This window comes from Colius striatus, chromosome 12 (genome assembly GCF_028858725.1).
Source record: "Colius striatus isolate bColStr4 chromosome 12, bColStr4.1.hap1, whole genome shotgun sequence".
In the NCBI taxonomy this organism is placed as follows: domain Eukaryota; kingdom Metazoa; phylum Chordata; class Aves; order Coliiformes; family Coliidae; genus Colius; species Colius striatus.
Window position 1 is genome coordinate 24,125,152 of NC_084770.1, and position 15,099 is coordinate 24,140,250.

The window sequence follows — 15,099 nt, forward strand, 5'->3', positions numbered from 1 at the left end:
TTGTGAGAGCAACTGGAGGAAAATTGATTAGGGATTAGTGAAGAAGCCAGATCCCCATTGTGCTAACAAATGACTGTGAATTGGCCTCTGTCACTGAATGTCTGGTATGAAGCAGTGTCCAAGATGACTCCTAACACCTCAGACTAAGGATCCAAAGCACTCTGTTCTTTTGTCTGTTACTTTGACCCTACATTTACCTACCTAGCACTGCTGCTAGATACAGCCATCTGATAGACACAGTCAAGAGAAGAGACCTTGGCAGTCTGTTTTGTAATGGAGACTGTCTTTATAGGCAGCATTTTAATCATAGCAGGTTTGGAAGAGAGAAGTCTCCAGTTTTCCAGGTAAGGCAAACATACTTAAAAAATAAAGACTTGTGATATTTCCATCTGATAAACTTCCAGACAGGCACAGCAGCATTACAACTGAGCTTGTACCAGGAGCATTTGGAAAGCTGACTCAGGTGAGACAATATCTTGGCTGAGAGTACCCTCTTTTTTAGATGGAGGTTGCTTTACAAAAATAAATATGAGTGTGGAAGTTGAATTTCACTTATTTTATTCCATGAAGAGGCATTTCAGGAAGGGGAGTCAGGGCTTCATAAAGTTAGCAGGGGGAAGTGCCCTTCATTCTCATCTTCTTAGCCAGAGGTGATGCATCCGAGGGCTGCTTTATGGAGCAGTTGCAAAAGGGAGCCTCCCCAGATAAGGAGGGTTGTCTGCAGTGTTCATATGCTTTAGACAGTTGAGCCTCCCTGGAAGAATAAAAACATGGACGTCATTTAGTGGCTGCCATTCCTGTGACTGTCAAAGGTTTTTGTTATTTCCCAGTGGCTGCAGGAGACTGTGAGATGAATGCAGTAAATATGGACTTGGATCATATTTTCAGCCCCTGGCAATGTTGTGCTTCAGAAAGCATGACAGTGGGGCTGAATGAGGGCTAGTTTGTTTTTTCAGAGTGTCAGCTAGTCAAGGGTACACATAACTACATCAGTACACAGAAGAATGAAAGAAAACCATCGGTTGCTTACCCCGCAACATTTGCAGTCCCCACAGATTGTTCCAAACAGGCCATTCACCACCTGAATGCCACAGAGCACAGTCTGGATCCCACTCATGACGAGCAGCAAGGAGAACAGGGACAGGTTCCATGTAACGATGTTTTCAGGTGACTTACACAGGTCCCACAGTGTTTGGTTAGAGAGGTAGTTCCTGTGGCAGGGGACAAAGCAGTTGTGAGGAGGTGGCGTTGGCTGGCACAGAAGGGTCTGTCACAGGAGGCTGACACTGCTGTGACACGGCTGAGGTTCTGTTAGCTGCAGGACTGACACACAGCATTTCTGCTGTCATACTGGAGCTACAGATCTACAATACAGTATTGGTTTAGTTTTAGGGCACCTGAAGCAATAGGTTTGAAAAGACTGGGCATCAGAGGGAGCAGTCAGAGACAAGTGTGTGATACAGCTGAGCAGTTCCTGGTATTTTGGGAAGAAGGGTGCTTGGCCAGGCATGTGTAGGTGTTCATCGATGCCAAAGGTGTGTTTGCTGCTGGATGAAGCAGTGCTGAGGGCATGTCACAGCCCACACTGCAGCCAGCCCTGTGGGGCCGCAGGCTCTCCTTGGGAGCCACCCCCTCCTCCCCTCCTTGACAGACACCCTGGTTTCATTACAATCGTGGATTTTTGCATGTGTGTGCAAGGGCTGTTGCTGGACTGGGGTGCTCAGTCATGTACCTCAAAACATGGTTAGGAACGAGGAAGCAACATTGCATTGTACACCTATATATTTGCGCTTTTTTTTCTATATTGTAATAAGAGCAAAACAAGTTGATTATCAAAACAGTGTGATAAAAGATGAGTAGACTCAGTTTTCCTAGCAAAACACAAAATGGTACAAGACAAGTCTCCTCTTTCGCACTGAGCAGGAAAGAGCAAGCTTTGCTGTTCTAGATGCCTTATTTAAAAAGCAGTAGTGTTAGGTAAAAGGACTTCCCATCATTTTCACTGTCAGATTTTGATTTAACAGTGAACTGCTTAACCACGTACTAGACTTCCTCTGCATATCCTTAATGCTGTTTTGTCTCCTGTGTTCTTGTCAAGTGATTCCTTGACAGTGATCAAAACTGTTTGAAACAGGACATGTTTTCCCAAAGACTCTCCAAGTTAGACCAGAGCAGTTGGTTTCCAGCCCTCACTGGCCCATGAACAAATGATGTATACCATAACTAAGATAATATTACAATACATACTAATTTGATGGCCTGTATCTAGTGGGGTCCCTCAGGGGTCAGTGCTGGGACTGGTACTGTTCAATCTATTCATTAATGGCCTTGATGAGGGAACAGAGGCACTGTCAGCAACTTTGCTGACAATACCAAACTGGGGGGAGTGGCTGGCAACCCAGAGGCTGTGCTGCCATTCAACCAGACCTGGACAGGCTGGAGAGTTGGGCAGGGAGAATTCTAATGAAACTCAACAAGGGCAAGTGTAGAGTCTTACATCTGGGAAAGAACAACCCCATGTACCAGTACAGGCTGGAGAATGAACTCTTAGAGAGCAGTGTAGGGTAAAGGGAGCTGGAGATGCTGGTGGGCAGCAGGATGAGCATGAGCCAGCAATGTGCCCTCGTGGCCAAGAAGGCCAATGGCATCCTGGGGTGGATTAGCAGGGCTGTGGGAAGTAGGTCAGAAGTTCTCCTCCCCATCTACTCTGCCCTTGTGAGTCCACATCTGGAATATTGTGTCTGGTTCTGGGCCCCTCAGTTGCAGAAGGACAGGGAGCTGCTGCAGAGAGTTCAATGCAGGGCCACAGAGATGAGGGAGTGGAGCATCTCCCTTGTGTTGAAAGGCTGAGGGAGCTGGGGCTCTGTAGCTTGGAGAAGAGGAGACTAAGGGGTGACCTCATTCATGTTTACAAATAGGTAAAGGGTGGGTGTGAGGAGGCTGGAGCCAGGCTGTTCTCACTGATGGCCAATGATAGGACAAGGGGCAACAGGTACAAGCTGCAACAGAAGAGGTTCCAAAGAAACATACGGGAAAACTTCCCTGTTGAGGTGAGGGAGCACTGGAAGAGGCTGCCCAGATGGGGTATGGAGTCTTCTTTGGAGACATTTAAACCCCACGTGGATGAGTTCCTGTGTGACTTACTCTAGGTGGTCCTGCTCTGGCAGGGGGGTTGCACTGGATGAGCTTTCGAGGTCCATTCCAACCCTTCAACTTCTGTTATTCTGTGATTATTTTAATGTCATTTAGTTTCAATATGAGATGTTACTGCTATTCATTTAGGTGGAATTTCTCTCCATACGCTGCTAAACTAGAAGCCTGTGCATTTCTCTTTGATGGCTCCTTTGAAACTCAGTACTTGATGTTTACATCCATGTTCTTGAACCTTGTTTAGTATTTCTATGTGTTCTTGGCTCATCTAAGAACTGTACAAGGGATTTGGAAGTTAAAACATTTTGTCTGATTGCTTTGTCTTACCCATCATAGAAAGGATAGGTCCACTCTGTTCCAGTGTTACATTTAGGGCCTCTGTATAGGGCTACTGCTGACAAAACAAAGCAGTATCCAGCTCCTAGAACTCCAACTGCAGCAAATATTATAGAAGAAAACATCTGATAGAGAGAAAAATAACATTAGTTTTTATTCTCATACAAACAGCTAAGTGTTCACTATTAATATGAATTACCATTCCCTATATTTAGCTCTTAACGGTCAAAATAGCCAACTCCCTAACAGCTCGGATATACTAGCTTTCAATGACATACTAAATGCATAACACATCCCTGCACTGGTATTTTAAAGCTTTAAAAAAATTGTCAGCATTTGCCTGAAGACGGAAGGAGTGTAAACTCACAGTAGATGGCACTCCTCACCTTCAGACAGTGTTTATCCAAGAGGCTTGTTCAAGGTCCTGTGTTTCACCAAAGTGAACATCTTTCTCACAGAATCCCCAAATGGTGGGGGTGGGCAGGGCCCTGCGGAGCTCATCCAGCCCGACCCCCTGCTCAAGCAGATTGCCCTCCATCAGGTCACACAGGAACGTGTCCAGGCGGGTTTGTAAACCTCCTGAGAAGGAGCCTCCACACCCTCCCTGGGCAGCCTGGGCCAGGGCTCGTTCACCTCAGCACCAAAGGAGTTTCTCCTTGTGTTTAACTTCCTGTGTTCTCAAGAGATTACAAGCAAGACAGAAGTCTTGGACCACTCAAGGCATAAAAAAGTGTAAATCTACAGTACCCTTTACTAGCTAGCTTTGGTATCTTGGTCACATCCAGAGACTCCTTCCTGAGTTTTCCCTTCAGGTTTCACATTAGTATACTTATCTCCTTGAGATACTTATAATTATCTCTAATAGTGCAATTAGAATGGATTAGAAAGGATGTCTTTTGCAGGGTTTCCATTACAGCGTTTTCATATATACAAATACGTAAGTAAATCATGCAAAAACTTATGCCTTGGTACAAGGATCTATTTATTTCACATTTATTTCAAAAGGACAGTCTTTCCTAGTAGAAATACTGGGGTTTTTTTCCCCTCTAATCTCAATTTTAAACTAAAATGCTTGAAATGTTTACTAGTCTCTGAAGGTATCTATCTGAAACTTTTTCCTTCTAGTGCAAAAGGAAGCTGTAAATTCAACATGGAGCCTGGTGTGCCCGGCTTTCAGCAGGAGGTTGGATTATGTGACCTGCTGAGGTCTCTTCTAACCTGAAATTTCCAGTGAACCTAATGAGGTACTCACAGCCCATTGTGTGGGTCTGCAGTGAGTTGAGAACGTAGTGCCCAACTGCCAGAATAATTTTTAAAACTGACAGCAAAAAATGGCAACAGAGAATTGCTCTGCTCTGCAAAGCAAGGTGCAGATCTCTCAGAAGTTACTTGTAATCGTGGCAGAAACCAAGTACCTCGTGGCAGCAAAGCACAACGAGGCAGCACCGTTGTGGTACCTGTGGTGCAACATCAAAGCCATCGCACAGGTTTATAGCCTGCTCTTTCTGCTTTCTAGCACTTGGGCAAATGACAGGGTTTTGTGTCCCAGGCTCAGAACATCATTTTCTAGTCTCTCAATGACTGTGAGCAGAAGATACAGATATAATATTGGAAACAATTTAGCTTTTAATTTTTTTGCCATGTTTCCTCTCACTTACCGCAAACCTCTTTCCACAACTCTCATTACCACAGCATCCACAGCAATCATTATTCTTGAGGCCCAAAAATACCAAGGCAGGAAAGATCATCTGCCAATAACAGAAATACAGTTTGAATTGGGATGAATTTGAATTGCATTTGCTTTTAAATATAATAGTTAAAAAAAGCCATGTGGGGAGGGGAGTAAGGTGGGAATGTCTGAATCTGCACACTCACCAACACTCCGGATCCCAAGATCCCTCCGAAACACCAAACCTCGTCTGAAATGTGATAATTTTCTTCAGCCACCTTTCCTCCAGGGAAAAACAGCAAAATATTATCGAGGATACATAGCACAGCCAGGGGGATGAGAGTGCCTCCCAGGCACTTGGCGCAGCCTCCCGTGCACATGCTTTTGTAACAAAATGGCAAACACTGTTAAAGGCAGAGGAAAAATCTGTCAGACGGTCTCAGAACTGTTCTATAAAATGGAGCTTCTCGGTGTGTTTTTCAAAATCCTGTTTCTTCTGTGCCTATAGAGGAGCTGAGGCTGTAGAATGCTCCCTCGTGAGATGTTGCTGCAGTCGATCAGAAATGCGGTGTGCTGCTTATTTATACGTTCTTGCAGCCGTGATGTCAATTTTCTGGACGTCCGTAAATGAAATTAAGTTCAGTGCAACCTCTCATCTTACTATGACAACCAACGACCTCTGTTAATATTTTACTAGTGTGAATAAGACACTTCATTATCTGGCTTAGGTCATGGATAGATACCCTTCCGAGTTCTGGGTCGTCGTTTTTACGGCACGCGGACCTTCTTCATGCTACAAAATAGTTCTTTGTAAAAACTGTCATGAAAATACTGAACGAATCAGCTGATGTTAGCAACAGCTGTGTGCAATGGAAAGGTTTTAGTGATTTTTCTTCTCTTTGGGAGAGTTGAGCAAGTCATTTGTTATTTTGAAGCACTTAGACAATTAATAGATTTGCAACAGATAGTGAATTATTATGAGATGGTACTTTACAGCTGGTATCTCTGAATAAAGTCTAGTGATCAAAGTATCAGTGGACTTGCTCCTTATGCTATCATTTTGTGCCCTTTAAGGATATGTGTTTCCCTAAAGCCCAGGATTTCATCTGTGCTCAGCAAAAAAGTGCACTTGAAGTTACACCATGTGTGTCAGAGCAATTTCTACAAAGAAATCTTAATTTTTCCCAAGTGTTCTTCTCTAGATACTAGGAACCAACTGGGAAAATGCTAAAGGCTGTCAGGTTGGTTGATAGGTTGATTGATAATCACAGCTTTTTGATATTTCTATTATTGCTTTAATTAAAATAAGTATTTGTATAGATGAAGGGAAGTAGGAAATACTCCTGAAAGTCTCTGTTATTGAGAATTTATGGAGCTCCACACCACCAGTCAGTAGAGCGGTCTTTACTGGACACCTGAGGAAAAATCATACTGTGACTCAGATGCCTATGCAATATATGCCAACTTCTCTGTTAAGAAGTCTTCCTGGAGAATGTGTTTCAGAACAAGGCTGTTAGGAAGATTATGTTACAAGAAACAACCAAAAGAGGTAAATCTGGACTGAGGTCAAATAATAGAAAAGCAACTAACTTCTTTTGTGTGATGATACTGAATTTTTCAAATGAGCCCCAGATGCTCATAGAAAAGACAGGATGAAAAGCCAGTGGGGCTGCCCAGCAGTGTTGTCAATGTCCTTGGCCATCTCTGGTTGGAGATGTTGGGTAGATGAGATTTATTCACCATAATGGTAAGTAGAGCCAAATAAATCTGGCTCTCCCCATTTAACTTTATCTAACCTTGTCTGGGTATGAATACTTTAGGAACAATATTTTGATGTCATTTGTGAATGATTTGAGATGAATGGAAGCAGCCATGCTTAGTCTGAAGTATCAAGCTATCAAGACTGAATGAAAATATGAGTAACAGGTCTGGGTTACTTGGCTTCTCTTACCAGGAAGCCTTGCTTTGCCACAGTACAGTAACTATATTTAGTTTCTCTTCCTGTTTTATACTGTGTAGAAGGTTCTGCTTCCATATTCTGGAAAACCAACTGAAAAGCTGCAAGGTTGTCAGTAAATACACTGCTCATCTTCTTTGGCCTCAATATCTAAGAAAACCATAGTGCAAGTCATAAACCGTTACTTAGAAAGTTTATACTCTGTGTGATTTACGAATCTCTTCTCAAAGATTAGTGATATCGCAGTGATGCCACTGACATTGATTCTGTTCTCTGATAACTGTGAAAACCATTAGGGTGAGGTGAAAGTAGCAGTATTGTTCAGGAGGTTCATAAAGTGCTGGTGGGGAACAGGAAAAAAAAAAGACATCTGAACTAGATGGGAGCATGTGGAGGTTACCCTCCTTTTGCTCGGTTTTGGATTTTTAATTCTTAAATTACAAAACACCAGCTAAAATCTAAGACATTGAAAAAGCCCAGGACAAATATGAGATAATGTTTGTAAAAATAAGTGATGCACCAGATGGGGACTGCAGTAAGTCCTGGAATTGGAGGCCTGTGGCCAGGGGAGTTCCACAGGGATCGGTTCTGGGGCCAATCTTGTTGAACATCTTTGTCAGCGACCTTGATGAGGGGAAAGAGTGTACCCTCAGCAAGTTGGCTGATGACACCAAGCTGGGAGCACTGGCTGGTTCCCCAGAGGCTGTGCTGCCATTCAGCGGGATCTCAACCGACTGGAGAGTTGGGCAGAGAGGAACCTCCTGAGGTTCAACTGGACAAGTGCAGAGTCCTGCAGCTGGGAAGGAACAATCCCATGCACCAGGACAGGCTGGGAGTCAAACTGCTGAAGAGCAGCTCTACAGAGAGAGACCTGGGAGTGCTGGTTGATGGAGCCAGCAATGTGCCCTTGTAGCCAAGAAGCCAATGGCAGCCTGGGATGCATCAAGAAGAGTGTGGGCAGCAGGGCAAGGGAGGTTCTTCTCCCCCTCTGCTCTGCCCTGGTGAGGCCTCATCTGGAGTCCTGTGTCCAGTTCTGGGCTCCTAAGCACAAGAGGGACAGGGAAGTGTTGGGGAGAGGCCAGTGCAGGGACACCAAGATGATCAGGGGACTGGAACATCTTTCATATGAGGAAAGGCTGTGGGACCTGGGGCTGTTTAGTCTGGAGAAGAGGAGACTGAGGGAGGATCTCATTAACATTTATAAATATCTAAAGAGTGGGTGTCAGGAGGTTGAGACATCCCTCTTTTCTATAGTAGCCAGCAACAGGACAAGGGGTGATGGGATGAAGCTGGAACACAAAAAGTTCTACTTAAATATAAGAAAAACCTCGTTCCCTGTGAGGATGACAGAGCAGTGGCACAGGCTGCCCAGAGGGGTTATGGAGGCTCCTTCCTTGGAGGTGTTCAAGCACCACCTGGATATGTTCCTATGCAACCTGATCTAGGTGAACCTGCTTCTGCAGGGAGGTTGGACTAGATGATCTCTAAAGGTCCCTTCCAAGCCCTACCATTCTATGATTCTATGAATCACCAGAACTGCAGAATGCTGAAATCAGCAATTTGTCCACAGAGTATGTGTTTCTCTATATTTGGGAAGGTTTTGCGTTTATTTTGTGATGTCTGGAATCTTTGCTGCATGGTGCAAGACTGTTTGCAGGAAAGACTGAATTAGAAATGTTTTGATTTTTATGTAGCACTCTTCACTGAAACCCTGTCATATGGTGAAGATGAATCAAAACCTGAATGTATCTCCCAGATCCTGTACTTTGAAGTTATGGCATATGCCACATTTTAGGATAATGCACACAGTTTTTTTTGTTTAAAAGGAGAATGTTTTGTATCATAGATGCTTCATCTCATTCACTGAAGGATAGCAAGAAGTGATTGTCACCTGACAAGACAATCATGTGCATTCTTTTTGGCTATTAAGAAAACCAGAATTTCATTCAGGTATTTAGTAAGAGAAACTTTGAGTGGCTTCTCAAGTTTGTGTATAACACAGTACAAATGAAATCCACAGGTTCTTGGTGAAGAGCAGATGTAGCAGAACAGCCTCAACAGGAGCAGTGGTGGTTCCCAGTGGACTGGAAGACATCTGTCAAGCACAGTGCATTTGGTGCTGTTGGCACAGGTGGGTTTAGGAGGAGCTTGTAACTGATGATTCAATGAACAGTTCCTGGAAGTCATACTGTGTTTGTTTTTCTTGTTGTCTCATTCTAATTTCTCTTTCAGCCATTTTGCTAGGAGTAGTGGAGACTGTGAACAACATAAGCTGTTTGGTATATGTTTGGCAAGCGTGGCCCTTTACCTCACACTCTGCTCAGCCAGAGCAATGGCCTCTGTCAGGCTCTGGGAGCTGCCTGCTGTAGGCACGTGCTGCTTGGGCTGTGTCATGTCCAACCTGGAAGCAGGGTGTACCCATCCTCCTCCTCATGGAACAGATACTGCTGGAGGTATTGCCACTGGTATTGTCTCCTTAAGGAGAGAGGAGCATCTGGTATTGTGTCTGTAAAAACAATGTGTGCCTGACCACTGAGGAGACAGAGCATTTTTAAAGTTTCAGGCTCATAAATGTAACCTTTCATTCCAAGAAGGACAGCTATTAGGCAACAAAAAAGCAGAGAAGCAAAGGAAGAAGTCCTGAGTGGCAGAACAGTCTACACGTGGGATGTCAGAGTTAGGCTGATGCCAGTGGTTTTCATGGCTGTCTATAGCCTGCTCTTGCTTCTGTGGCAAAGACTCAGAACTTGAAAATTCCTCATACTTTATCTGGTATGTTAAATAGACTTTCAAAACTGACATTGCCATTGGGTAGACAGCATCTGTAATTCAGCTCCTGTTACAGCACAATGACTTGGGAACAGGCATAGGGAAAATATTTGCTGTGGCTGGAACATAAATCTTACTTGGTGTTTTTTCCCTTCTCTATCAGACTAGAATGTGGCATTTTTGTCATTGTGAATCCTGTCTTGCAGTAGAGAGAAAAAGTTTAATTTGCATCCAGCACTGCCATCGTGATTTACTGCAAGTGGCTCAAAGACTGATGCTTCTATCAGGCTCTTGCCAAGCATTCAAGCTGAGGTTCACAACAATCCCTTTTTCCCTCTTACTCCACTCACCAACATTGTCAGTACCACAGGAGGCTAGCCAGACTCCGCTGTTCCACTCTTCTTATTTATACGTGGCCTTTTAAAACTACTGCTGACCTTTATGTGAGGGTTTAAGTTACACTTGCCAGCAGGGATGGCTTGAGGGGAAGTGACACCCAGCCTGAGCTGGAAAACAAAACTCTGTTTGACTCTTTTTCCAGGGAAAAAATGAGTGAGTTGCACACTCAGTTCCTCTCAAAGGGGTTCTTCCCTTCCTTTCTAGCCCACATTTTCCAACTCAGGCTATCTCTGTGGGAGTAGAACCAGTGAGCCCATTGTCAAGCATTCAACACAACTGCTTGTCCTGGAATAAATAAATTGTGGAGACTTTGAGAGCTGGTAACTGGGGTGGAGCTGGTCTTTGAACATTGTGTCACCCTGTCCTGTTCAATAGCATATTCCTAACAATTGTGGAGTTATGGTGGAAGGCACTCCTTTCAGGCATGCTATGAGAGGGAGTGTCCCCTCCCTCTCCTCCTCCTCACCTCCTAAGTCACACAGAGCCCCCGTTGTGCAGAGAAAGGTGAACTGACATATTCTGCTATGGAAAAATTACAGGAACTGCAGATCATGTTGTCAGTTTCAGGAGGATGCAGGTGGTGATGATACCTTATTGATCCTTAAAACACAGACAGACGATGATCTACAAACTGCAGGAAGGGTGAGAAATGACAGGAAGCGATATTTTATAGCTATAAAGGATAAACACAAATACAGCTACATGCCCTGTGGCTATATGTAAAGCTGCAGATTGCATGGTAGCTGTAAATGAGGAAGTTCAATAAACAGAAGCAATGGTACTGAAATAGAAGATGCAGATTAGATGGTAACCTAAAAATTAGGACGAGTTATCCTGGATTCAGCTTAGTTAACCATCCTTTCCTGAGTACCTGGGCTACCTCCCTGAGAAACCACCAGTACTATTATGACAAGAAGTTCCTTTTTTGTTCTTGTTGCCATGGATTTATTGTGAATCTTGGTAATCAGATTTTGATAATGCACGTGGCTTTAAATGTATTCTGATATGTATCTTAATTTTATATTGTAGCTGGGTGTGCCTTGGTCAATTCTTGTGTCAATGTCTGAACTCATTAGACAGTTATGAGTCAGGGTCATGAGTTTTTGCTCTTGTAAGTTCATAGAATCATAGAATGGTAGGGGTTGGAAGGGACCTTTAGAGATCATCTAGTCCAACCCCCCTGCAGAAGCAGGTTCACCTAGATCAGGTCACACAGGAACGTGTCCAGGTGGGGCTTGAAGACCTCCAAGGAAGGAGCCTTCACAACCCCTCTGGGCAGCCTGTGCCAGGGCTCCCTCACCTCACAGGGAAATAGTTTTTTCTTATATTTAAGTGGAACTTTTTGTGTTCCAGCTTCATCCCATCACCCCTCGTCCTGTTGCTGGCTATTATAGAAAAAAGGGATGTCCCAACCTCCTGACACACACCCTTTAGATATTTGTAAATGTTAATAAGATCTCCCCTCAGTCTCCTCTTCTCCAGACTAAACAGCCCCAGTTCCTGCAGTTGTGTAGCTACTTCCATATTCTAAATGTAGTTTGGATTATATGGAACTTCATCAGCTTCTGCAGAAGTACCAATCCTGCTTCCAATGAAGCCAGGGAGGATTTTGCTATGAATTTATGGGTAGGATTGGATTTTCAGTCACATGACTGAAACCAGGTCTGTTCAAACCTGTGCTGCTGCATGTAAATTTGTGTGTATGTGTGTTTTTATATATCTTATACATATGGTGGCACAGTGATCTCAAGCAAGAAATATAGAGGGAAAGTCCCGCACAAAATCACATTTAACATGGTGGTGGGTTTCCTTTTGCGTTGTGCTGCTCCACTCAGGACCAGGGAGAGGCTGGTAAACTGGACCAAGTTCCTTTGCCTTGAAGAGAGAACAAGGAAGAATGAGCTGAAAAATGTCTCCCTTCACGTCACCCTAGTCTTTGTGGTAAAGGATCACATTAGTACAAGCTCTCCACGGGAGAGCCCCACAGCTCTGATACCAGTGACAGACCCCACTGCTCATCACTAGCACTTCAGATGAGTCACTCCTCTGTGAAATGCAGGGATATGGAATGCCTGTCAGTGAGATGCTAAAGGAATGGGGCTGCAAAAGTGAGAATGTGTATGTGAAAAGCAAAAGCAATCACAACACCCTTATCCACAGCTTTGACACTGGAGAAATTCCCATGTATATTCCCAGGCTTCTTTGTCATTTCTGTTCAGAGGAGAGTTTGTGGCAGGTGTAGCTAGGCCTAGAGGGTATTTTAAGTTGCATATTGATATCATTGTGAATACAGAAAAGCAAAGTACACTAATGAAGAGCATTTAAGATAAGTGGGCTGGAAGGCCCTTCCAGGGGAAGTGTCACTGAGTGCTATCACTGCTCATGGTTTTCTGTAAGTTCTTCCTCAGAGTGACCATTTGTTGCTCACTTATTGTATGTCTTCAGAGCCCAGTAGTGTTCATCTGGACTCAGTATTCTGAAGGCAGCAATGTACCATGTGCCTCCATGTGTGTTGTGCCTGCCAAAGGCAGTGGGTTTCAGGCTTCTAGTTGCTTTTTCTAGCAATCGATGCACCTGATGTTTTGCAAGAAAATTTCAGTTGCAAATAACATTTATACAAGATCTGTACAGCTTTGAAAACATGAGAAATTGAAATTACTGTTCCTTGAGTGAAATCTTGGCTACACCTTGAAGTATGTGATTCCCACCAGGTTCAGTGAAGCCAGGTTTTAATCTTTGTATTATTGTTTCTGGCAGATTTTTTATGTCTGTCTTTTAAAATTACCATATTTCTGTGTCTTCTGCAACAACAAACATTTTTAAACTAAGAAAGAGGTTTTCACCTCTGAAGCCTCTGAACCTGGAATTCCTTTCTTTGCATCTGTAAGCACTCACATCCTTATTTTCTGGTCATGTAGTAGCTGGACAATTTTTCTGTATATTTTTTCTCTCCCACTCTCCTTTCAAGAGGACTTTCAGACTGCCCGGGTTTTGATTGGCCTCTGGTGCAGACACCTGGGAGAATGGAAGCAATGCTGCTGTGGCTTCTGCTGTGGCTGCTGCGCTCAGAGACTTCAACCCTGTCAGTGCTGGTGTACATGTGGAGATTGCTTCTGTCTTTACTGGGATGCAAACACCTAGTGCATGCTTGGCCTTAGCAGAAGGGTAGGTTCCAGAGATAAAGCCTAGGTGTTCTCATTGCTTGCTAAGTGCCAGTGCAATTGAGAGGAAAATCCTCCTGTGAATTCATTAACTCACCTTACCTAGGAATATCTGGATGATATAGATCCAGAGCACGAGTCCAAAATGAGGGCACTTCTAACTACAGATCATGAATTGCTGATTGTGTAGGGAGACAGACTGAGGAACGACAGGAAGTCTGAACTGGTTAATTCCTATGTCCATTTTGGATCAAATTTGGAAGATTGTTACGGTTTTGAATTTGTTCAAATTTAAGAAGTGCCATGGATCATGTCTTCCAATCTGTATGTCTGAAGTACTTAAACATGATTCTATACAGCTGTTGGCTGACAATGTCATTATGTACTGCATTCATTTTAATCTGTTTGGTGTGAGATGCTTGATGCCTCGTATTTATTGAACTCAGAACCACAAACGTGCTTCCAGCTGAATAGCCCATCTCCCATGCTGATTTCACTGGGGATATTTGTTGAGAATAGGGTCAGAGTCCCTGTTTACACTTCTTCATTTCCTCTTCGTTTCTTGAACTATCCACTCTCTGAGTTCTGTTCAAAAGAGGTATTTTCATGACTGAAGAGTACTTTCTTCCACACTGAGCTCCCCACATAGGAAGAATCAAGAAGTTCTAAAGAAAGCAGCCAGTTAGGGTTTTTAACTTTGTTATACCTAGAACTCACAGTTGTGACTTTTTTCTTTGGGTGTTTGTTTTTTTCCCCAGAATAAATAAAACATTGATTTTTAGTTACACGTTCAGGATCTAGGTACATACCCTGTATGTATCCAGTATTCCCACTGACTTCTGTGGGAAGCCTTGTTGGAGAACAAATACAGAACTGAGTTATCTTACCAAAGTCTTTCTTCATCCATAACTAAGATGGTGTGTTATTTTGCTCAGTGTGTCTAAAATTGCCAGTGGCTTGACCTTACAATCTTTGTACTTGCTGTTGATTAAGCTCTATGGACCCTTGAGGTGCTCATCCTTATGAGCAACATGTGGATTTATTCTGTCGTCACTGCTGTGGGGAAGAACAGAATCTGAGCAGTTTGCCTTTGCACTACTGTAGTTCATCAATTTCTCAGGTAACAAATAAGTTTAAAGTGAGGCAGATCATGCAATGGCAAGCCTAATTTATCACAAGTTCTATGGAAGTTCATGTTCTTCTCTTTATGAACCAGTTGAAAATGTACCTGGTGTTTTCATAGAATCACAGAATGGTAGGGGTTGGAAGGGACCTTTAGAGATCATCCAGTCCAACCCCTCTGCAGGAGCAGGTTCACTTAGATCAGGTCACACAGGAACATGTCCAGGTGGGGCTTGAAGCCCTGCAAGGAAGGAGACTCCACAACCCCTCTGGGCAGCCTGTGCCACTGTTCCATCAGTTTGTCTGTTTTGTGGGTTATATGATGTTTATTTACAGCTCCCAGAGAAATCCCATGGAGGCAAGGATGACATTCTATTACTGCTATCAGTCTATTACTATTGGGTTTTTTACTTTGGATTTCCTGGCCAGAGTTTTGGAGGGAGAATGGGACACCTCCCACACCTCCTCTCAACCTCTTTGCCCCTTCAGTTCTTCCTTTGCTGTGGCACCTGTAGAAGCTTTCTCTGCTCCTGTTT

The 15,099-nt window shown here is 43.6% G+C and overlaps 1 protein-coding gene across 1 annotated transcript; it reads right to left on the reverse strand.

Moving 5' to 3' along the window:
- Window positions 1–736: 736 nt before the first annotated feature.
- Window positions 737–5,535, reverse strand: TM4SF4 (transmembrane 4 L six family member 4). The gene is made up of 5 exons (XM_010196436.2): window positions 5,362–5,535; window positions 5,145–5,234; window positions 3,478–3,611; window positions 1,031–1,211; window positions 737–754 (listed from the first exon to the last, which is right to left on the reverse strand). Exons 1-5 carry the CDS (start codon window positions 5,533–5,535, stop codon window positions 737–739), a joined length of 597 nt encoding a protein of 198 aa, XP_010194738.2.
- Between the last annotated feature and the right edge of the window lie 9,564 nt (window positions 5,536–15,099).